This window comes from Zootoca vivipara, chromosome 1 (assembly GCF_965207765.1).
Source record: "Zootoca vivipara chromosome 1, rZooViv2.hap1.1, whole genome shotgun sequence".
In the NCBI taxonomy this organism is placed as follows: domain Eukaryota; kingdom Metazoa; phylum Chordata; class Lepidosauria; order Squamata; family Lacertidae; genus Zootoca; species Zootoca vivipara.
In genome coordinates, this window is record NC_142582.1 from 26,271,913 (window position 1) to 26,294,047 (window position 22,135).

A 22,135-nucleotide genomic window follows, 5' to 3' on the forward strand; every position below is an offset into this window, starting at 1 on the left:
GGGGTTGAATCCAACCTTGCATTGGAGGGTAACGACTGATTTCAAGAAATGTTTCCTGGAAGAAGAAAAAGACGAGAGAGAGAGAGAGACTGTAGGTCAAAATTAAGTTTGCCAAGAAGCAGGATGAGACGGGAGGAACCAGAAACCATAATTGCATATTGCATTGCAGGGAAGCATTTGTCCAGGATGTTTCCTGTGGTTGCACATTCTGACAGGAAGCAGTGAAATGAAGATGGCTTTTAAGTGTGCTCTTTTGAAATGCAGAATGTAGCTACGTGTAGGTACCCGTGTAATGCTGTGTACTTGCACTTTTTTCGTTGTGTATGTGTGTGTGTGTGTGTGTGTGAGAGAGAGAGAGAGAGAGAGAGAGAGAGAGAGAGAGAGAGAGAGAGAGAGAGAGAGGATTACATGTGATGATCTATACGTGGTTTAGAACCTTTTTCCTAAACAGAAGTTCCTGATATAGACCCTGGACAGAAAAACATCTAGCTAAATGAAAGATAACAACACCTGCCTTTCCGCTGCAGCATGCAGAGAAGGGGGTCAGACATAAAGCAGCTTGCTTGGCCTTGTCCCTATGGTCTTTGGGAGGGCTAAGAATTGGATCTGGAGATCTCAAAAGACCAGCTGAGGAATATGAATACTGTTCAAATATTTTTTTTTTATTTGCGTACCTGAAGCCATTACAAAAACGAGATACATGAAACAAAAATCTAAAGGCAAAATATATGTGGGCCTATCTGGACTGGCACCTTGACATGGCAGTGGATGACATTTGAATCTGCCCCCACCCACCTACCCTGCTTTCCAAAGTGTATTGGGCCCCCTAGACTATGGACTCAGCTATATAAGTCAAAAAACAGTGTTTTGAATGCATTACAAACATGCAACACTAGATGGTGCAGGAGAGTAAAATAAATTCTACACGATTTTCCATAGGGTTTTTTTTTACTTTTGTTGTTGTTGTTGTTTAGTCATTTAGTTGTGATGTTACTTTTGTTATAATGATTTAATCTCTGACTTACAGCATCACACACAGACCCCACCCCCGTGTGTAGAGCCACCCTATTTGTATGAAAAGGAAAGCTTCCATGGTCACGGATCATATATTTTATTCCAATCACATGAGGCCTTAATCTGAACTGGGGCTTCAATAGGAAGCAAAGCACAAAGTCCCCCTTTCTTCTATCCCCTCCCTCCCATCCCCCACCTTCTACTAACTTTTGAAATGCTATTCAGACAACTGCTAATTGCTTCTCCTCTGATTTGGTCCTGAATTGTAATTAGTAAGGAAGATCAGATGCCTTCCAGAGGAAGTGCTCAGGGAGATAATGGGAGATGGTTTGTGGGTAGGCAAAGTGCAAATCAGTTGCAGCCAATATGGTTCCCTTTGTATGCTGTTGGGTTATAATGTCCTTCACCCCTCACCGTTTGTCATGGAGGGCACTACATTTAGTTTCTCTGTCTGCACCAGGAGTAGCCTAAGTTCATTAGTAGCATTTAGAATGTTTCTTAAAGTGACAGCTGCATAGGGTTGGCATATTCCAAAAAGTAAAAACCTCGAAAGTTTAGCTTTTTTTTAAAAAAGAGGCTTATTAGACCATAGCTGCCAAGTCTCCCACTGAAAAATGAGGGATCAGCAGCGGTGCGGCACCGGAAGTCGCTTCTACGCATGTCTGGACATGCATAGGAGCAACTTCCAGTGCCGGTGCCGCCCGATTTCCGATGCCGAAACATGGGTAGCGCGGCACCGGAAGTCGCTTCACATGTGTAGAAGCAACTTCCGGTGCTGTGCTACCCATGTCTGGGCACCGCAAATCAAGTGGCGCCGGCACCCAAAATGGAGCCTCCCTGGCAGGTAGGAAGTCTGGGGGATTTACGGGATTTTTTCCAATCCGGGCTGCCAGCGGGAAACGGTTTAAAATACGGGGGTTTCCCGCGAAAACGGGAGACTTGGCAGCTATGGTTTAGACAAAACACGAATTTTCAATTGCCTCTAAGACCCAGGGCAAAGCACTGCATTTCAGGAATTCCCCCCTCCCCCCCGCCATATCAGTTCCACCTTTGAAATCCAGACGTATGGCAGCCCTAATTTGAAAGTGCACCAGAACATTTTAGCTCCCACTGATTTACTTCTACTTTGCTCGCTTGTCTTTTTTTCGCTCTGTCTTAATGCCAAATGCATTTTTTTATTTATTTCAATTATAAGGCTGTGGAATATTTTTAGGACACATGCATATTAACAAAATAGTGAACAGTTAATTTTATAGATGGTTTAATATAGTTTTGAAACGCATGCCTTTCATTCTAAGTCCAGTATCAGGGAAAATTATGCCTTTTAGAGTAGACAGTACTGTATAGTCTTTCTGCTCATTGGGAAATATCGTAAACATGGTTATTTTCTAACAAGCAAAGTGACAGTAGGGTGCTGTCAGAAGCAAAACAGCTATTTTTCATATGCTCAATTTTCATCTCAGTTGCTGCAGAGGGTCTGCTTAAGACAGACGAACATCAACACAAAAGCAAAATGTGCAATATATAATAGTATTTATTAGTCTTTTTAAAACGCACGCACACACGCGCACACACACACACACACACCATGAAGTGTGTTGTGTAGTGGTGTGTCACCTATTTCGGAAATGAACCTAAAGTGCTGCTTTTGCTCTACTTACTGAAATAGCTCACCCCAAGCCCCCAGCTGAATTGCTGGTTCAATTTTATGTCTTTGCCTCTTTCAATTATAGAATATAAATCTACCGGGTCTGTCTCGTGGCTGTTTTAAAAATAGAATTCAAATGTCGCAAAGTTTTTTAAAGAGATGATTTTGAAATATATGGTCTGGATTGAACGAATGGTGAAGCTGGTGCTTTCCCCCAAAGGGGGCCTTTGTCTGCCTTCCCCTGCAAACATTAAACATCAATTCACACACCACCACCCCCAAAGTGCTGCCCAGCAAATCACTTTTCAGACTGATGGCAGTTTCAGGTGTGTAAGCTCAGCCTTCTCAGCACCGCCGTTGCCCACTGCTGCGCCATGACCCAACAAAATTGCTTCTGCTCACAAACTGGATTCCCACGTCTTGCTTCCTACGACAAATCCTGATATATGCTGCTGCCCCTCTGTTTTGAAAAGCTGATTGCTTTTTCTCCCTGTGGTCACTTCCCTGCGATGTTTAGAAATCAAACTCCACTTGAGAAATGTCTTTGAAAAGGGTTTTCTAACCCAGCTTTCCCTGGTCTGGCATCCTGCTACATATGGCATGGACTGCAACTCCCTTGGTCCCTTTGTCGAGTGGCCATCCTTCAAAGTGCTGATGGGAGTTGTAGTCCAAAACCTCTGGTGGGTACCAGAGGGGGGCGTACGAAGAGTCGGACACGACTAAATGACTAAACAACAACAACAACAAAAAGGGACCCCTGACCGTTGGGTCCAGTCGCGGATGACTCTGGGGTTGCGGCACTCATCTTGCTTTACTGGCCAAGGGAGGCGGTGTACAGCTTCCGGGTCATGTGGCCAGCATGACTAAGCGGCTTCTGGAGAACCACAGCACCGCACGAAAATGCTGTTTACCTTCCCACCGGAGCAGTTCCTATTTATCTACTTGCACTTTTTGGCTTGTTTTCGAACTGCTAGGTTGGCAAGAGCTCACCCCGTCACGGGGATTCGAACCACTGACCTTCTGATCGGCAAGCTCTAGGCTCTGTGGTTTAGACCACAGCGCCACCCACGTCCCTAATAACTGGGTAGACGAGTCTAAAAAAACCCGGAACAAAATTTTTCACAGCCCTCTAGTGGCTATGGTGGCTCATTTACCAGATGTAACATATTTAGCATTAACTCAGGAAGTGTATACAGTCATACCTCAGTTTAAGTACGCTTCGGTTTGAGTACTTTCAGTTTAAGTACTCCGCAGACCCGTCTGGAATGGATTAATCCACTTTCCATTACTTTCAATGGGAAAGTTCGCTTCAAGTTACGCTTCAGGTTAAGTATGGACTTCCAGAACCAATTACACTCATACTTCAGGTTAAGTATGCTTCAGGTTGAGTACTCCACGGACCCGTCTGGAACAGATTAATCCACTTTCCATTACTTTCAATGGGAAAGCTCGTTTCAGGTTAAGTACGCTTCAGGTTAAGTACAGACTTCCGGAACCAATTGTGTACTTAAACCGAGGTACAACTGTACTCTATTCTGGAGGCTTAGTTTGGCTTTTTAGACTCTGCCCTTGTACTATCTGAAACCAAAGGGGTTCATGGGTTGCCAGATGTGAAATACCGAGTTTCTCCAAAAATAAGACACCGTCTTATATTTATTTTTTCCTCAAAACAACAACAACACGGTGGCTTATTTTCAGGGGATGTCTTATATATATATTAAGGATAGGGACTCCCTGGAGCCTGGTGAACAGCCTAGCAAGTCCTCTGTCCAAAGTGTTGCATCAAAGTGGTGAAAGAATATAAAATACAAAAAAATTAAAACCATTTAGCCATGGGAGGGGCGAGGGGAGGTACCCACTTCACTACCGGTACTGACAATATGTGAAGAAACCAGCTGCTGCTGCTACTGGGTCCCAATGGCTCGGGGCTCCGCGCGGCACGGCGCTGCTGGGCGCTTTGTCGGTGCTGCAGCAGCAGCAGCCGGTTCCAGGCGCCGACCCGGCAGTCCTCCTCCTCCTCTTCCTGCCGCGGCTGGTGTTGCTGCTGCGCCTATCACTACCGGGTATGTCTTATTTTTGGGGTATGGCTTATATTCCTTGAATGCTTGAAAAGCCTGCTACAGCTTATTTTATGGCTACGTCTTATTTTCGGAGAAGCGCGATATATTGGCATTATTTTCAGCTCTCCTAACCCACTGATCGAAATGCCACCAGCCCATATAGTTCAAATGTTTTAAGTCCTTGCTTGAGCTCAATCCTGCAAGTACCTGTTAAGGATCATTTCAGTAAAAGAAAATGTTCGCTTGGGATTTATAAAAGAGTTAATTAGAAGTTGAGCTACCATGTCTCATTGATTCTCAATGGCCTTTACAAGTCTCGTCTCATTTGACGGGGGTGGGATCTCAATGGTGTTGTTGCAAGTAGCTCAGTTTTTGTGATTTAGAGTTTATTTTCTCATTACTGCTGCCTTCCCTCCTCCCTTTAACTTTATTTTTGTGTGTCTCTGTCTTGTAGGTTATTCTTTCCCAAGAATTAAAAGGTAATTAACATTTGCAGAATGAAAAGATGGCACAAGCACACCTCGCACCGCCAGGACCCGACTGCTTCTTCCGATTCACGCGGGAGTCCCTTGCGGCAATTGAGCAAAGGATTGCTGACGAAGAAGCAAAACAGAAGACTGATCAGGAGCAAAAGGATGAGGACAGTGAGGAAAACAAGCCAAAGCCAAACAATGACTTGGAGGCAGGGAAGACTTTGCCTTTTATTTACGGGGATGTACCCTCAGGAATGGTGTCGGAGCCCTTGGAAGACCTGGATCCTTATTATGCAGATAAAAAAGTAAGCGTTCATGAAGACCAAAGCCTTTAACATGGTTTCTCAGGGCACGGGGCTATACAATGTATGCGCTGAATAACTCTCATGTCTAAGCAACGGAAAAAAAACCTGAATGAGGCAAGCAAAGGTATATTTGATCATAGTGCATTACAGTAATACCTCGGGTTACGAACACGATCCGTTCCGGGTCGCAGTTCGTAACCCGGAAAGTTCATAACCCGAACGCGACCCGAACTGCCATTTTGTGCATGCGCAAAGCGCTATTTACGCGCTTTGCGCACACGCACGCGGCGAAAATACTTCCGGGTTTGCACAGTTCGTAACCCAAGGTGTTCGTAACCCGAGGTACGACTGTATTGCATTATGTTGCTAAATTTGTATACTTTCCTATACCCACAAGTCTCAGGGCAGTTACAAGATAAAAGCACAATATAAAAGCACAAAGCACGTAAGGAAAATAAAAGCAAAAGCAACCCAGCAAACCCCTCCTACCCCAACACATTAAAAAAGAGTATTGGATGTCAATCAGCCAAAGGCCTGGTTAAAGAGGAAAGTTTTTGCCTGGCACCTAAAGGTGTACAATGAAGGCGCCAGGCGAACCTCCCTTGGGAGAGCATTCCACAAATGAGAAGCCACTGCGGAAAAGGCTGTTTCTCATGTTGTCATCCTTTGGACCTTTCGGGGAGGAGGCACACAAAGAAGGGCTTCAGAAGATGATCTCGGGGTTTGGGTAGGTTTATATGGAAAGAGGCGGTTCTTGAGGTATTGCAGTCCTGAGCCGTTTAAGGCTTTATAGGTCAAAACCAGCCCGGAGACTTTGGTAGCCAGTGCAGTGTAATATACTCAAACTGTCTTGCCCCAGTGAGCAACCTGGCTACTGAATTCTGCACTAGCTGAAGTTTCTGAACCAGCTTTAGAGGCAGCCCTAGATGTAATGGATTGCAGTAATTTAACCTTGAGGTTACTAGAGCATAGACAGTAGTTAGGCTGTCCCTGTCGAGATAAGATATTAAATGTCAGACAATCTGTTGCTTCAGTGGCTAATCCTCACCCCAGAACTAACTGAATATTCATGCATTATTTGCTGTATGGGATACGTTGCTATTTCATTTAATCTGGCAGGCCTATAAGTGCTGGGACAGCAATTGTGTCCTTTTGGCATTTTTGTGATAACCAGTGCACAACATTCCGGGAACCGGGAACTTAAATCTTCACGCAATGAGGCCCCGCTTAGTCGTAATATGAAAACATGGGTTTCCTGCTAACCCCCCCCCCCACAAATCTCAGATTTGTGTTGCCGCTTTCTCTCCTCCTTTGCATATCAGAGGCAGGAGCAGCTCACGTGATGGAGTAGAGCTGCAGCAATGGCCTCCTGGCAGCAGCGATGGGACAGGAAAGTTGAGGCTGTGTGAAGTGGAAGTACTGGGTTGGGGGAGTTCAATCCTGCTTTCTTCAGGGATCGTCTTTGCCCATCAAGCCCCACCCATCGACTGACATATCCCGCCTATCAGGGTGACATCACCTGATTGACAGATAGCCCTGGTTTCATAAAATAGCCCTGTGAGCCAAACTGGAACCTCTGGTGGATCAAGACTGGCTTGCCCACCTCCCAAGATGAGCAGACACCACACACACACACACACACACACACACACACACTTCTCTTCATGCATAAAATAGGAGGGGAGGGGATAGTGGACAAGCCCACTGTTCACTTTGGTACCAACTCATAATTAGAAACTATGGTTACCCATACATGTTGGAACTGGGCCTGAGAGTAAACCAAAGCAAATGAAATTTTTTTTTTTTCATTTTAAGATCTTCTTGAATGTTATTATAATCCTGCTTTTACATGTGTGTATTTTTCCCTCTTTTCAGACATTTATAGTATTGACTAAAGGGAAGGCCATTTACAGATTCAACGCCACACCTGCCTTGTACATGTTAAGTCCTTTCAGTATACTTAGAAGAATTTCTATAAAGATTTTGGTTCATTCATATCCTTTTCTTCTTCTACATAATACTTGTTTAAAGCACTTCTTTGAGAAACTCAGTAGTACCATGAGGCTATTTTAATACTTGGATGTGGCTTTATTTTCTCTTAATTTCACCATTGAAACGGACGCAAATCGTTTTAATGAAATCACTTGGTTGAACTTCAGTAGAAGTAGAGTTCTGTGGTCAAGCTCTAACGTCATGCCAGCAGACACAATGGTACTTTCCTTTCCTCTGCTCTCCCTTTGCAGCCTCCCAATCTGCTCTGGAATGTGCCCCAATCCCCTGGAACAGGTTTTGGAGGTGCACAGTGGGGGGGGGGTCTATAGTTGATAGGAGATGAATGGGAAATTCATTGCACAAGTGGGATCCACAATTACAATCCAACACCCTAAAAAAATTAGCAGCACACAATTAATGCTTTACTATGACGTTAAACGGGACGTGGGTGGCGCAGGCTTGCCGATCAGAAGGTCAGCAGTTTGAATCCCCGCGACGGGGTGAGCTCCCGTTGTTCGGTCCCTGCTCCTGCCAACCTAACAGTTCGAAAGCACATCAAAGCGCAAGTAGATAAATATGTACCGCTCCGGCGGGAAGGTAAACGGCGTTTCCGTGTGCTGCTCTGGTTCGCCAGAAGTGGCTTAGTCATGCTGGCCACATGACCTGGAAATTGTACGCCGGCTCCCTCAGCCTGTAAAGCGAGATGAGCGCTGCAACCCCAGAGTCGTCTGTGACTGGACCTAACGGTCAGGGGTCCCTTTTCCTTTACCTTTTATGGCGTTAAACATTTTCATCTTGGATTTATAGATATTGCTTGGATGGAATTTATTCATATGCACTTAGAAGCCTGTTTCATTATCTAGCATTTGTCATGTGTTCCTTGACTTAAGCCAACATTATTCGGCATCTTCATCATGTTCACTATTCTGACAAACTGCGTGTTTATGACCTTGAAAGATCCTCCTGAGTGGACAAAGTCTGTAGAGTAAGTGCATTCTTTGTTTTCTTCCCAGTGACATTCATGACTTCCGCCCATGCAGCAGAACTTTCCCTCCCTCTCATCACAGGTGTGCTCCCACCACCACCCAGTATCTCCTTCAGAGACCTTGGGGGGGAACCTTGGGCAGATTTTTAGGGTTCTGGGGAACACACAAGAGAGGAAACAATGTTCTGCTACACGGGGTCATTCCACTTGTGCCCTGACTGAATTGTGTTCAACCCATGACATTGTTTTAAAAGGTATACAGTGGTACCTCGGGTTACAAACACCTCGGGTTACAAACACTTTGGGTTACAGACTCCACTAACCCGGAAGTAGTACCTCAGGTTAAAAACTTTACCTCAGGATGAGAACAGAAATTGCGTGGCGGCGGCGCGGCAGCAGCGAGAGGCCCCATTAGCGGAAGTGGTACCTCAGGTTAAGAACGGTTTCAGGTTAAGAACAGACCTCCGGAATGAATTAAGTTCGTAACCAGAGGTACCACTGTGCATTCCTGAAATTAATTCTGGAGTCCGTTAGATTGGAAAGTAGACGTAGGACTCATCAGCACAGCAGCTGAAACAGAGCCTGTGAGAATCAGTGAGGTCACAGGAAAAGAGTGAAGAGGAAAGGAGATGGATGGATGCTTTAGTTGATATTCCTGCATTGCAGGGGGTTGGACTAGATTGCCCTCGGGTTCCTTTCCAGCTCCACAGTCCTATGATTCTAATGGTGTATTGAGAACCAAGTCCTATAGAACCCCATGGAGAAAAGCAATGATGAGGGGATGGTGGCGGAGCAAAAATGCACTTGCAGAATTTGCTGCAGGATTTTGGTCTCTTGTATCACAATTTCTCCTTTTTTTCAGACTTCCTCATTATGTATCAGGCTCTTTTCCCTGCACTCAGCTAAAGGGAAGTAATAATTTTCCCTTTATTGAATACTTGGGCGCATTGAATCTGAACTCCTGAACCTCTGATCACATTTATAAACTTCCCCAGCATTGTACCTTAATTTCTGACCTCTACCTTTCTGGCCACCGATGCTTAATGAGGACTTAATGACTCCTTAAGAACTGCATCCTCCTCTTCCACCTCCTCCTCATTATATCCTGCTGTCCTCACTCCAAGGCTGGGACTGTCTGCACTTCTGCAGTAATGAAAGTTCCAGTGTTCCCATAAAAAAAAAAAACGGGTATATTTTATGGGTAATATCTTCATTTTAATGACAACACAGATATAAAAAGAAGATGGGTGCGTGAGAAAGAAAAGCAGATACGGCCAATGAAGAGCATCAGATTCATGTAATGGGTTGCTACGAGCTTCTCTCTAATAATTGTGCAAAAAGAAGAATATAATTCTTAAAAAATAAATGAACAAGTATTTATAATTCGTGCTCTAGCCTATAGATTGAAAAGTTTGCTTGGATTTTCTCTCTCTCCCCTGTAGATACGCGTTCACTGGAATTTATACATTTGAATCCCTCATTAAAATTTTTGCAAGAGGTTTCTGTATAGGTAGTTTTACTTTCCTCCGAGACCCCTGGAACTGGCTGGATTTCCTTGTCATTTCATTTGCGTAAGTATCCAGCATTTTCCTAGTGTGTCATCTGAGCAGACTTTACAGAAGTGAGTTCCACTTGTGCGGGTCACAGTTTTAACAGATACAGTCAGACCTTGGTTCCAAAATGCCTCGGTTTTGGAGTAAGTGTTCCGGTTTTAGAACGTTTTTTGGAAGACAAACGTCCGACGCAGTTTCTGCTTGAGTGCAGGAAGCACCTGCAGCCAATTGGAAGCCGCTCCTTGGTTGTCGAACATTTCGGAAGCTGAACGGGCTTCTAGAACGGATTACGTTTGACAACTGAGGTTTCACTGTATCATTATTTGAATTGTTATGAAAAATGATACAGTCTAGAACAGGCATCCCCAAACTTTGGCCCTCCAGATGTTTTGGACTACAATTCCCATCATCCCTGACCACTGGTCCTCTTAGCTAAGGATCATGGGAGTTGTAGGCCAAAACATCTGGAGGGCCGCAGGTTGGGGATGCCTGTTCTAGAAAATAATAATTACAAATCTTGTCTTTAGATTTGAGTAATTTATGTTAAAAATTGGCATAGTTCCTCTTGTCAAAACAATCCAGCAGTTGACAGTAGTAGGCATACTCTAATGTTGCTACTAGGATAATCCTTTAAATGTTGTTATTATTATTATTATTATTATTATTATTATTATTATATTTTAAAAATAAGTATGTGGCAAGCCTTTCTGGTTTCAGAGATAAGCATTTAAAAGTGATGCATATTGTGGCAAATAGCAAGGCTGTGGTGTATTCCCAACATGATACTTGGTGCTGAATTTCCCACCCTAGTTTTAGGGTCTCATGGGTAAGGTAGGAAAATATGAAAAGAGGGAATGCAATGGTTTCGAGCCTGTGCATGCTTACCTGGGATTAAGCCCCATTGAATACAGTGGGTCTTAATCTCAGGTAAATGTACCCAAGATTGCATTGAAAGCAAACACAGGGGGGGAAGCAACTTGTTTAATTGTGTTTTTTTAAAAAAAGTAGATTAAATAAATCTTTAGGTAAGTGGTGTAAAATCTGCCTCAATGCTGAATAATTGTGATTTGATTCTACAGGTATATAACAGAATTTGTAGACCTAGGCAAAGTTTCAGCTCTTCGAGCTTTCAGAGTGTTGAGAGCTTTGAAAACTATTTCTGTAATCCCAGGTAAGAAGTGAGTGGTGTAAAGTGCTAGGTCCCTCGTGCTTCCCAACTGTTCCTTTTTATCCTGTCATTGTGTTTGTGTGTGAACTCCCCTACTGCAGATATGTGACAGAGTTTGTGGACCTGGGCAATGTCTCAGCGTTGAGAACATTCAGGGTTCTTCGGGCATTGAAAACAATATCAGTCATTCCAGGTGAGAGCTAGGTTAAACACGGAGGCCGACTTGTAGATTTGCCACAGCTGCAAGTCACATGACTTTGCACAAGCTTTGCTGCTAACCATATATTGTTGTTTTAAGGAATGTAGATTTTTAGATGCTACCGAAAAAAATAAATCATTTTTTTAAAAAGAAAGCAAGTCAGCCTTTGAGTTTAACATATTCTTGCATGAGACAGTATACAGAGTTTGTATTTTGCATATTAAAATACTAAATTTTCTCTCCCACGCCAATATGAAAAGTAGTTGCAGCTTTCATATTAAGATAAACCTTACCGTTTATTGAAATAACATGGGATGGAAAATTTCAGCATTTGGAAAGCTGAATCACTAGTAGAAATTAAACCAATATTGTGATAAAGAATAGCATGAGCATTGCATGAAGTACTGCTTTAAAAAACACCTTTCCTCAGCAAACTGTTTTATGGGTTGAAAGGATGTGTGCTTCATGAGCGAAAAAATGTACAATCAGTACCTTTTTTCTTTACATGAGATCAATACAAAGCATGAATAACCATGTCACCAGCTTTTAAATGGCTAGTATAGGCTGTGTGCTTTTCATTTCCATTTGCAATTTTACATTCTGAACAATTTTCCATGAGGTAAAGGGGCTTTCTCATTTTACCTCATGACAAAAATGATAGCTTCTTACATCTAGGCCTGCATGGCATTTTTAAATTTCAGCAGCCATACAACTATATTCAACTACTCAACACCAAAAACAATGAGTCGGATATTGTAATTCCACATTCTTCTCTCCTTTTAGGTCTGAAGACCATTGTGGGGGCCCTAATTCAGTCAGTGAAGAAGCTCTCAGATGTCATGATCCTGACAGTGTTCTGCCTGAGTGTATTTGCACTAATAGGGTTGCAGCTGTTCATGGGCCACCTGAGGCAAAAATGTTTGCTTTGGCCCCTAAGTAACGATTCTGCTGAAGAACCGTACTTTGCGCAATACTACAACGCAGGAATAATCGACTGGGATAAATACATTGGCGACACAGGTGAGGTTTACTGAAAGGGCCTCTGTGGTCCAGTGCGGACACCTGGATACAAACTGAGGTGGTGCTGTGAATGCAGACAACTTTCATTCTTGGGCAAGTCATAATAGGCATCATTCAGAAATAAAGAACTCAGCAGGAGGAATTGCTGAGATATCAGAGAACCAACCTCACTTAGACACAGAATAACTATGAATTCTCCTTTAGGCTGGCCTTCTGGGTAGCATTGTCAGGCAATTGTCAAGCCCTAACAGGCGGCCTAGCCCTATTGCTTACTACTGGAACCTTCTACCCCTGCTGTTGACACTCCTTTTCTTTTCTGTGAATCTGCCTTCCGTATCTGTCCATCCTATCTAGTATTTATATACCACCGTCTCATAAAATATCGAGGCGGCGTGCCACTTTAAAACTGGTAAAGCACCATCAAAACATTGGCAGCACCTTTAAGCGGGCAAACAGTGTCAACAGGGAAGAGAAGGATCAGCAGCCTCCCCTGGCCTGGCACTTTCCCTCTGGGTGACACCACTGCATGGATCTTGTCAAAACTCACTCATATCCCTCACCCTCACATGTATACTGCCTGGGTTCAGTGCCTTGCCTTGCAACAAATGCTAAGAAACTGCTTTTACTAGCTTAGGAATCCATTTTTGATTACTTGGTAGCAGAGCTCCCAATACTGACATCTCAAGTTTGGGGGACATATACATGGGGCTTCCCTTGTGCTTGATCTGGAAGCTGCAGTTGGTGAAGAGTGCTGCAGCGTGATTGCTGACAGGAGACCCTGCCAGAATACATATCACATCTGCTGAAGAGACCTGCGCAGGTTGCTGATTCGCTACTGGGTCGAGTTTGAGCTGTAACTAATTAGCATTTAAAGCCCTTAACGAGTTGGGGCCAGTTTACCTGTGAGATTGTTTTGTCCCGTTTATGCCCATTCAGCCACTTCGATCTGCAGAATTGGCACCGTTATAGGTTCCATATAACAAGTACACTGTTTCACATTTGTAAGAAACCGATCATCTTAGTGTGGCAGTGCCCACACTTTGGAACTCCTTGCCTGTTGACACCAGGCAAGACGCCTGGGGCCGGTAGGACCCCAGGTGAGCGCTGCTTAAATGGCCATGGGGGCAGACCAGAGGGAAGCCTTCCTGCTCCGTCAGCTCTGCCCCATGGCCCAGCCCATGTCCTCGCCTGCATCCCCATCTGCTAATCTGGGGTGCAGGCTAGGATCCGGCCTCTGATAGGTGGTGCGGGCTTACGACCATGCCCCCTATCCAGAGGGGGCTCTGAGGATGCTACCCCCTCGCTGGGGCCTTTTGCCATCCCAAAAAAGGTGTGAGAGGACTTGTGCAAGCTTTTACATTGGATTATCATTTTAAAGCAACCATTTGAATGAAAGCAGAAGGTAACACATTTCTTTCCCCCCCACCCCTTTCCTTCCTTCTTAGAACAAACAAAACATTTTTATACTTTGGAAGGATCGCCGGATCCCTTGCTTTGTGGTAACGGCACAGATGCTGGGTAAGCAAGCGTAAAATTGTGTAGGGGGAAGCCCCCGCTAATCATGCAAGTGAAGCTGGCTAATCTAATGGCATAATTCAGAACCTAAGAGCTGTGAGCAGAATGAGGTTAATGGAATTGGGTTTCTCTGCTGTCTCTTTCCCTCCAGAGCCCTCCTCTCCCACACTCCAAACAGCCACTTTCGGGGATTGGGTGGGAATACATTAAAATAGCATGGAGCACGGCAGCTGGAGGGAGGAATGGGTTTCCCCCCATTGTGGGAAGGTGACTCAAGCCATTGGTAATGTTTGGGTTTAACAAGGACTCGATTTAGTACAAATGTTTATTTCCCACCGTTTCTTTGTAGAAATGTATAGGAGTCCTGTGATAAGCTATTTTATACTCTCAGGAGTCTAGTTCATAGTGAACCAGGGTTTGTCCCCCGCCTTTTTTTTTTTTTTTTGCAAAAGGAGAGGAGGAGGAGCCCCCAAAAGTGGAATCGGCAAAAAAGAGAGGCAAAGTCTCAAACTGATGCTCAGACAATGGAAATGTGCTGTGGTGTGTTCTAAGGGATGCAACATTGCTATTTAGACGGTGGCAGCCGGGGGCTGGGGCAGGACCTGTCTGAAACCCTGAAGAGCGGCTGCCGCTCAGTGTAGACAGGTCTGATGTATCAGAACTTCCTATGTTCCCAGCTTCTCAGGTTCCCAACCCATCCAAAAGGATTAGAAATACAGTGGTACCTCTACTTACGAATGTTTCTACCGTGTTTCTCATATTATAAGACACATCTTATATTTATTTTTTCCTCAAAAAACCACACTATGGCTTATTTTCAAGGGATGTCTTATTTTTTTCCTCCTCCTCCTGCCGCGGCCGGCATTGCTGCTGCGCCTATCACTATGTCTTATTTTCGGGGTATGGCTTATATTCCTTGAATGCTTAAAAATCCTGCTATGGTTTATTTTATGGGTATGTCTTAAAATATGAGAAACAGGGTACTTACGAAAGTTTCTACTTATGGTACGAATGGAGCTCCGTCCGCCATCTTGGATGCGGTTTTTCTACTTACGAATTTTTAGATAGGGTTGCTTCGACTTACGAATTTTTTCTCTCAATGCATTCCTATGGGATTCGACTTACAAATTTTTTCAACTTACAAATGTGCGTTCGGAACGCATTAAATTCGTAAGTAGAGGTACCACTGTATCACACACCGCAGCGCACCTCTATTCTGCAAGCATAAGTTGTGGTTTTGAGCTGTTTTTTTTTAAAAAAAAAACAACAACTATACTTTTGCTGTTTTCTTTCAGACACTTAAAATGGACTAACATGGCCCATTCTATATGCATAAATTGGAAGTAGTAGCAGCAGCAGATATGTGTTCCATTCACAGCCTGCTACTGCATTAATCTGTTAACATCTTTTTTACAAAAAAAACCCATACTAAAATCCATATTTAAAGATGTACCTTGCCACAAAACGTGCATGTTTCTAAATTACGTTATGCTAAAACACACATCTTTAATGCATATTGGTGCTTTCCCCCCTTTTTACTGAGAACTGTATCACAAAATTGAAAGCAGTGTGAAATTTGAAAGATAATTACGTCCTTATTGGTGTAATTATCTGGAAGGTGCAAATTAGGACAGTTTGCTTGAAATGTGGATTTTATGAAATTCTCCTCCATTGCTTTCTTTCACAGCCAGTGCCCAGAAGGATATATATGTGTAAAAGCTGGCCGAAACCCCAACTATGGCTACACAAGCTTTGATACCTTCAGCTGGGCCTTCTTGTCACTCTTTCGGCTGATGACTCAGGACTACTGGGAAAACCTGTACCAGCTGGTGAGAGGGTCTCAAAACCAAATTCTGTTGATACCGTACGTAAGGGGAAAGCCTAATACTACACCTTTCCATCCCTATGAGAAGGGCCATAGCACAGTGGTAGACCATCTGTTTTGCATGCAGAAGGTCCCTGGTCCAATCTGCAACATCTACATGTAGGGCTGAGAAAGATGCAAGCCCACACCCTGCCTGAAGCATTGGAGAGCCTCCACCAGTCAGTGTGGACAATGAGTTTAAAAGGACAATGGTCTGACTCAGAATATGGCCGCTCTCTACAGTGGCGTAGTGTGGGTTGCCAACACCCAGGGCTGCATGGATGGGGGGTGGGAGGGAGGGTGGGAAATGGGGTATACATGCACATTCAGCTGCCCCTAAGGCATCTGTGTCACCCAGGAGTTTGCAGCTGCAGAGATAAGAAAAGAAGAGTCACTCCATTGTCTGGAGAGGTCACTTCCTGGTTCGCATGGAGAAGCCGTTTTCAACAGAGCCCAGAAACGGAAGCACACAGTTGTATTGAGGCAGCACCGGGTGTCAAAATTTTGCGGCCCTAACAATTTGTGCTTGGGGCAACTGTCCTGGTGTCCCCCGCCCCACGCTACGCCACTGTGTCTCTATATTCCTGTCTCTATGAAACGCTTGCTCAGTTGAAAACAGCAATGATAAATTGCTGCATTTGAAAGCCAGTTTTGTTTTCTGAGAGAAAGGGCTGAACCTCACAGACTGCACAGGAAAGGTTGGACTTTTCAATGGGAGTTGTAAATGAAATGGATTTCTGAAATGTTGTTCAAAGCACTGTGCTGTATTGCAGATACTCCCACCCCATAAGTGTTTCTGAACACTTGGGTTGGTTCTGGTGTAGCCCGTCCAAGAAAGATGGAAGAGCTTCTTCTGTTTGCAGAAAGGGCTGCAATCTAGTGTAGCTTCCAGTCTGTGGAAGGGGGAAGAGAGGTTCCCCCCCCCCCGATTTCTCCTCCTCCCCACTTCCACAATATTCCATAGGGTTGTACACTTAAGAGCAGATTTCAGGGGGGGGGGTGCTTGGTAACTACTTACGTAACATCACAATCCTAACCATGCGTACCCAGAAGTCAGCCCTGTTGAATTCAGTGGGGCTTAGTCTCAGATAAGTGAGGTTAGCCTTGCTGCCTTCATACCTTAAGTCCATTGAGTCTAATCTGAGTGTGGCCTAGTCACTCATACTTGTAAGTTTCAGCTGTCTTACTGATCTAATAACCTACATTGCCTATGATTTCCCCAGACTCTGCGTGCTGCTGGCAAAACGTACATGATCTTTTTTGTCCTGGTGATTTTCCTCGGCTCTTTCTACCTGATCAACCTGATCCTGGCTGTTGTTGCCATGGCCTACGAAGAGCAGAGCCAAGCCACCATGGAAGAAGCAGTGAGGAAGGAGGCTGAATATCAGCAGATGCTGGAGCAGCTGAAAAAGCAACAGGAAGAAGCCCAGGTACTGGAAACTTTTGCGCTAGTACAGCATTTCCCCACAAATTTGAGAATAGAAGGCGTAACTACCCGGAGATTCCCTGCAGAAGTTCCATTGTGCACTTGGGCAAAAAGCAACATGTGCAAATGAGTTCATGCATGCAACTTAATTGAAGAAGGCTAAAATGTTTTAAGAAAAAAAATATATATGAATGGATAACCCTAACAGCAGGTAGACAGCAGTTGCACAAAGCTCTGCTGATTTTCAGTGGGACTTGTGTTTGATTCCTGTGCAGTGGGATTCCAGTGCAGATTTTCAGTGGGATTTTGCAGTGGGATTTCAGGGCAATGCTAAATAAACTCTACTAGTAGAGAGTACAGTTTGGAAAAAATGAAAGTTAATGGTGTAATCTCAGAAACAACCGTGTGTCTTGTGCCACCTTAAATACTTGACAATTTCACTGGCGCACCTGCAGTAATAGCCTCCCAACAGAAGTGTCCCTGCTACTTACTAGAAAAGAGAGAGTCGGTGTGGGTGCACTGGTGGGAGCACTGGATTGGATCCACTGATGTGCCCCCAAATTGTTGCTATGTATCAATGATGCCACTACCAGGAGGTTATTGCTGCCCTGCTGCCCCACTGGGTGAGCTGCTCCTACATTGCGTATTGTCAGACACTTACAGTTAATCATTTGGATACATTCCTTATTAGATGTGCTTTTCAACAGAAAATATATTTCTACACCTCAATATGCAAGTGAATATTGGCAAGTGAATATTCTTCAGCAGACCTCTGAATTTCTCAGGGTGTCAAATTTTTTTAGGGTGATTCTGACAGCGGCAAATTGGAAGCTCTTTGGACAATAAACAATGAAGCAGATTCATGTGTCATTCATATATATGTTTGTATATTTTGTTTGTGTGTGTGTGTGTGTGTGTGTGTGTGTGTGTACTGTATATATGTGTGAGAGAGAAGCATGGGTTTTGAAAACCAAATGAGAACTCTCACTGATCAAATAATGATTCAGGAAAAGATACAAATTATTTTTGCATCTTTTTTATTTATTATTAAGTGTAAGGTTTATGAAACAGGGAGGTTTTCAATGTTTGATCTTTTATGATGCTTTTATATTTGTTGGAGGACTCCCAGAGTGGGACAACCCAGTTAGGTGGGCAGTGTACAAATAATAGCATTATTAATATTAATATTATTTCTGACACAAAAAGTGGAACAGCCCTTACATTGTGCTTTCTGTGTACTAAGACCAGTGGATTGCAGCATTGTGTAGAGCAGGAGCAGATGGATTTTGCTGGGCTCTAACTCCCAGCAGCTACCAGCATGGCTAGTGGTCAGAGAGATGGGGATTTTAATTCAGCAACATCTGGAGGGCAACATGCTGTCTACCCTGGTATAAAAAGGAAACAATCCACCAGCATACTATCTTCAGAGTATATATTACATTGGCGCATACAAAAAAATTCTCCATGAACAATAAATATATACCCCCAAGCAAGCCTTCCAGATCCCTAGTTGGAAGCTATTTTGTTAATACTCTGGAAGAGGAAACCATCCGTCTCCTTGTATTCTTGAAGCGTAGATAACCCATCCAGAAATAGTTCTACAATAAATATGTGTTAGTTGCAAGCTATAACAGAGCTTGACCTCTCTTTATACAACAGGCAATAGCAGCCGCAGCCGCTTACAAAGACTTTAAGGATGATGGCGCACTTGGAAGACTTTCCCAGACTTCTTCGGAAATGTCGAGGCTGAGCTCCAAAAGCGCTAAAGAAAGAAGGAACCGGAGGAAGAAGAGACGGCAGAGAGAACTGTCTGTAGGAGACGAGAAAGCGAACGGCAAAAAGTTTCCAAAATCTGAGTCTGATAGCAGCATCAAAAAGAAGGGGTTTCAGTTTTCCCTGGAAGGAAACAGGCTCACATATGAAAATAGGGTCACCTCTCCATACCAGGTACGTTGTGGCACTAGCTGTGCTGTTGCAAAATGTTCAACTTTCAGGCGGGCTCTGGGTGATGGGACCGATTTGTTTTAGGCTTGACGTTTCATGCCAGGAGTGGGCAACCTGTAGCTGTTGTTGGACCACAACTCCCATCATCCCTGGCCATGCTGGCAGAAGTTGGGAGTCCAACAGCATGTACAGGGGAGGAGGAAGAAGGCAAAGCCACGGGAACAAGTGCAAAAGCACCAATACCTTCTACCAATCTCTTGTGTTCTACAGGTTTCAAGGATTAGTATCATCTGAATCTAATACATAATTTTTGGGGAGTTTAGTAGAGAAATAACTGGTGAAGCCCAGGCCTTGACACCTTTTAATTGCTTGATGCTTAAGCAAAGAAAACGCAGGGGGAGTGTGCAACTTGGTACATGAGGGCATCAAGAGGGATGTATGACAGAGAAGAGCAGACTTAGCCCTTCTCATATTTGTTGCTTCTCCCCTACACAAACCTCTCCCTCAGTGATTTCCCCCCTTCAACATTTTATCTTTTGCTTTTTTCATCTTCATTTCTTGTTCAGTTGTTTGTGGTGTAGATATTCAGAAAGGCAGGCTAGTGCCAACTGAGTAAATTGCATCATCGTTCAAAATTTGCCAGGCACATTCTGCGCCTCACTATTTACCACTTTGAGGCCAAGTGAAAATGCCCAGGCATTGAGGTGGTGCCCAATGTCCTCACCATCTGGAGTTGCATTCCTGGGGACCCTTGGATCTTGACATTTTTCATGCACTAGCAACACATCCTGTAGAATTCCATCCATTATATTTTATCTGCACAGTCAGAATGAATTTCAGGAACCGAGCAGTCGTATTGAAAAATACGACTTTTGAACCAGTCTGCCCCCCAAATAGCAACTTGGCATTTCACTTTGGCAACTGTAACCCTGGTTTAAGGAACCATTTGACACCTAGCTTATATATTGAGTTTCTAGCACTGGTTATTGTATTGAAAAATACATTCGCTTTCATAACATAAATGCTTAACCAAAGAGGAAAGAATATTGCTGTTGTCATTGTGAGAACAAAGCCGGGGAATACATATTCTTTTTAAGAGACTGTCTTTTAACTAAATACTATCAAGCTCACTATTTCCCCCACTGCCACCCCCGGTGAATACACACAAAGGGTAATATTTTGGTAGTTCACCAAAACCTGAAAAACCTTCTGGATTTGGGAAGAGCAACAGCAGTGATGATTTAGCTATGGCTTCCTAAGTTTCATCTAACTGTTCTGTTTGTATCTCCTTAGTCAATGCTGTTTTCCACGAGGCGGAACAGCAGAGCAAGCTTTTCCAGCGTCAGAGGCCCGACCACTGAAGGGGGCTCGGATGCCGATAGCGAACAGAGCACCTTCGACGACAACGGGAGCCGTAGCGGTTCCTATTTCATTCTACGCAGGCATAGCGAGCGATGCGGAAGTAACATGAGCCAGACCATGTTCCCTGTGTTTCCAGTGAATGGGAAGAGGAACAGCAGTGTGGACTGCAATGGGGTGGTATCCTTGGTAGGAGGACCCCCGGCACTCCTGTCGCCCACTGGACAGCTTCTCCCAGAGGTGATAATAGATAAAGCAACTACCGATGACAGTGTAAGGATGTTTTAAGTAGCATAGGCATGGTGGGTCTACAGAATGGAATCCAAGCTGCCTAAATGCATCTGCATCTTGGGGTGGCGGCGATGGTGGTGGTGGTGGGGAAGCAAGCTTTCATGCTGTAACTCTCCGGGCTTTGAAAACTATGCGACACGGAAAGGAATGGCCCTGCCTCTGCCTGCATGAGCTTTTGCAAACACAGCCCTGAGTTGGGCAGTTTAATATGGCCAAATGTACATTTACTTTGTGCACAGCAAATGCTTGTTCAGTGGCAGAGGCCACTTTCCTTTTGCATTCTCCCTGTTCCTGCACATCCTCTTCCTCTCACTCCGTCCTTCTCCCTGATTCTCCTCTTGTTTCCCCAGCTACCCGATCTCCTTTGCATTCCCTCAGCAAAACCTGTACCATTACCTTCCCCAATTACCCTGAGAAAGGGGTGTCTCCCATCACCTTGCAGGTCATGTGGCCTTCCCTAAAGCAGCTCCTCCTGTCAGCCTAGCAGGGAAGGACAGGGAGGGAGGCAACAGCCAGTGCCCTGATTTCTATTTACAGTGGGACCTCAGTTTTCAAACATAATCCCTTCCAGAAGACCATTCGACTTCCAAAACATTCGAAAACCGAGGAGCAATTGGCGGTCAGCAAAATCCATTGGAAAAAAAGGGGGGAAAACACAGCGGAAGCTGTTTGACTTCCAAGGCACGTTCGAAAATGGAAGCAATTACTTCCGGGTTTTCTGCATTCGGCTTCCGAAACATTTGGCTGCCAAGACGCTCAAAAACTGAGGTTCCACTGTATTTATCGTTTATAAAGCTCCACGTTTATGGGTATGTCTGTGTGTGTGTGCTCCACTGCTGGAGAAGGACCAGGCATGATACATAAAGGGGGGGTAAGGAACAGAGGGAAACTGGGCAGCATTTGAAGATAGATATGTAGCTCTCCATTAGTGACCTCGTGGGTGATAATCAGCCCCTGGCATTGCTGCAATCACACAGGGTTCATTTTGAAGCCTAACGTTGAGGGGAAATGGCATTTTCCAAGCAGTAGAAAATTATTAGGCATGTCTGCGTGGATTTTGAAGCAACAAATATCATCTAGACTTAAAACCTGATAAGGCCCCAGTTTAAAAACTTTGCTCCGCAATGGACTTGCTGGTAGTAGCAGCTGGTGTAGGGGTGTTGGTGGAGCACTGCTGCTATCCCGACATAGCATGCGCTTACCAGAGGGCATGAGGGGCTAGGTGTGGGAATGCCAAGCTCTGGAGCCAGTGGCTCTTGCCATTATGCCATTACACAGCACCAAGACCCCCTCCCCTTTTCTCTCCAGTGAGTGCCAAC

At 44.3% G+C, this 22,135-nt stretch overlaps 1 protein-coding gene across 1 annotated transcript in view; it reads left to right on the forward strand.

Annotated features, from left to right (window-relative positions):
* Nucleotides 1-5,182: 5,182 nt before the first annotated feature.
* Nucleotides 5,183-22,135, forward strand: part of LOC118093597 (sodium channel protein type 2 subunit alpha-like) — a 51,494-nt gene continuing 34,541 nt past the window's right edge. The window contains exons 1-11 of the mRNA XM_088660867.1: nt 5,183-5,500; nt 7,376-7,494; nt 8,388-8,477; nt 9,920-10,048; nt 11,300-11,391; nt 12,181-12,417; nt 13,863-13,935; nt 15,620-15,761; nt 17,020-17,247; nt 18,882-19,169; nt 20,460-20,765. Of these exons, the coding sequence (XP_088516993.1) occupies nt 5,228-5,500; nt 7,376-7,494; nt 8,388-8,477; nt 9,920-10,048; nt 11,300-11,391; nt 12,181-12,417; nt 13,863-13,935; nt 15,620-15,761; nt 17,020-17,247; nt 18,882-19,169; nt 20,460-20,765 (1,977 nt within the window). The 5' untranslated portion in view covers nt 5,183-5,227. The remainder of the gene's footprint in view (nt 5,501-7,375; nt 7,495-8,387; nt 8,478-9,919; nt 10,049-11,299; nt 11,392-12,180; nt 12,418-13,862; nt 13,936-15,619; nt 15,762-17,019; nt 17,248-18,881; nt 19,170-20,459; nt 20,766-22,135) is intronic.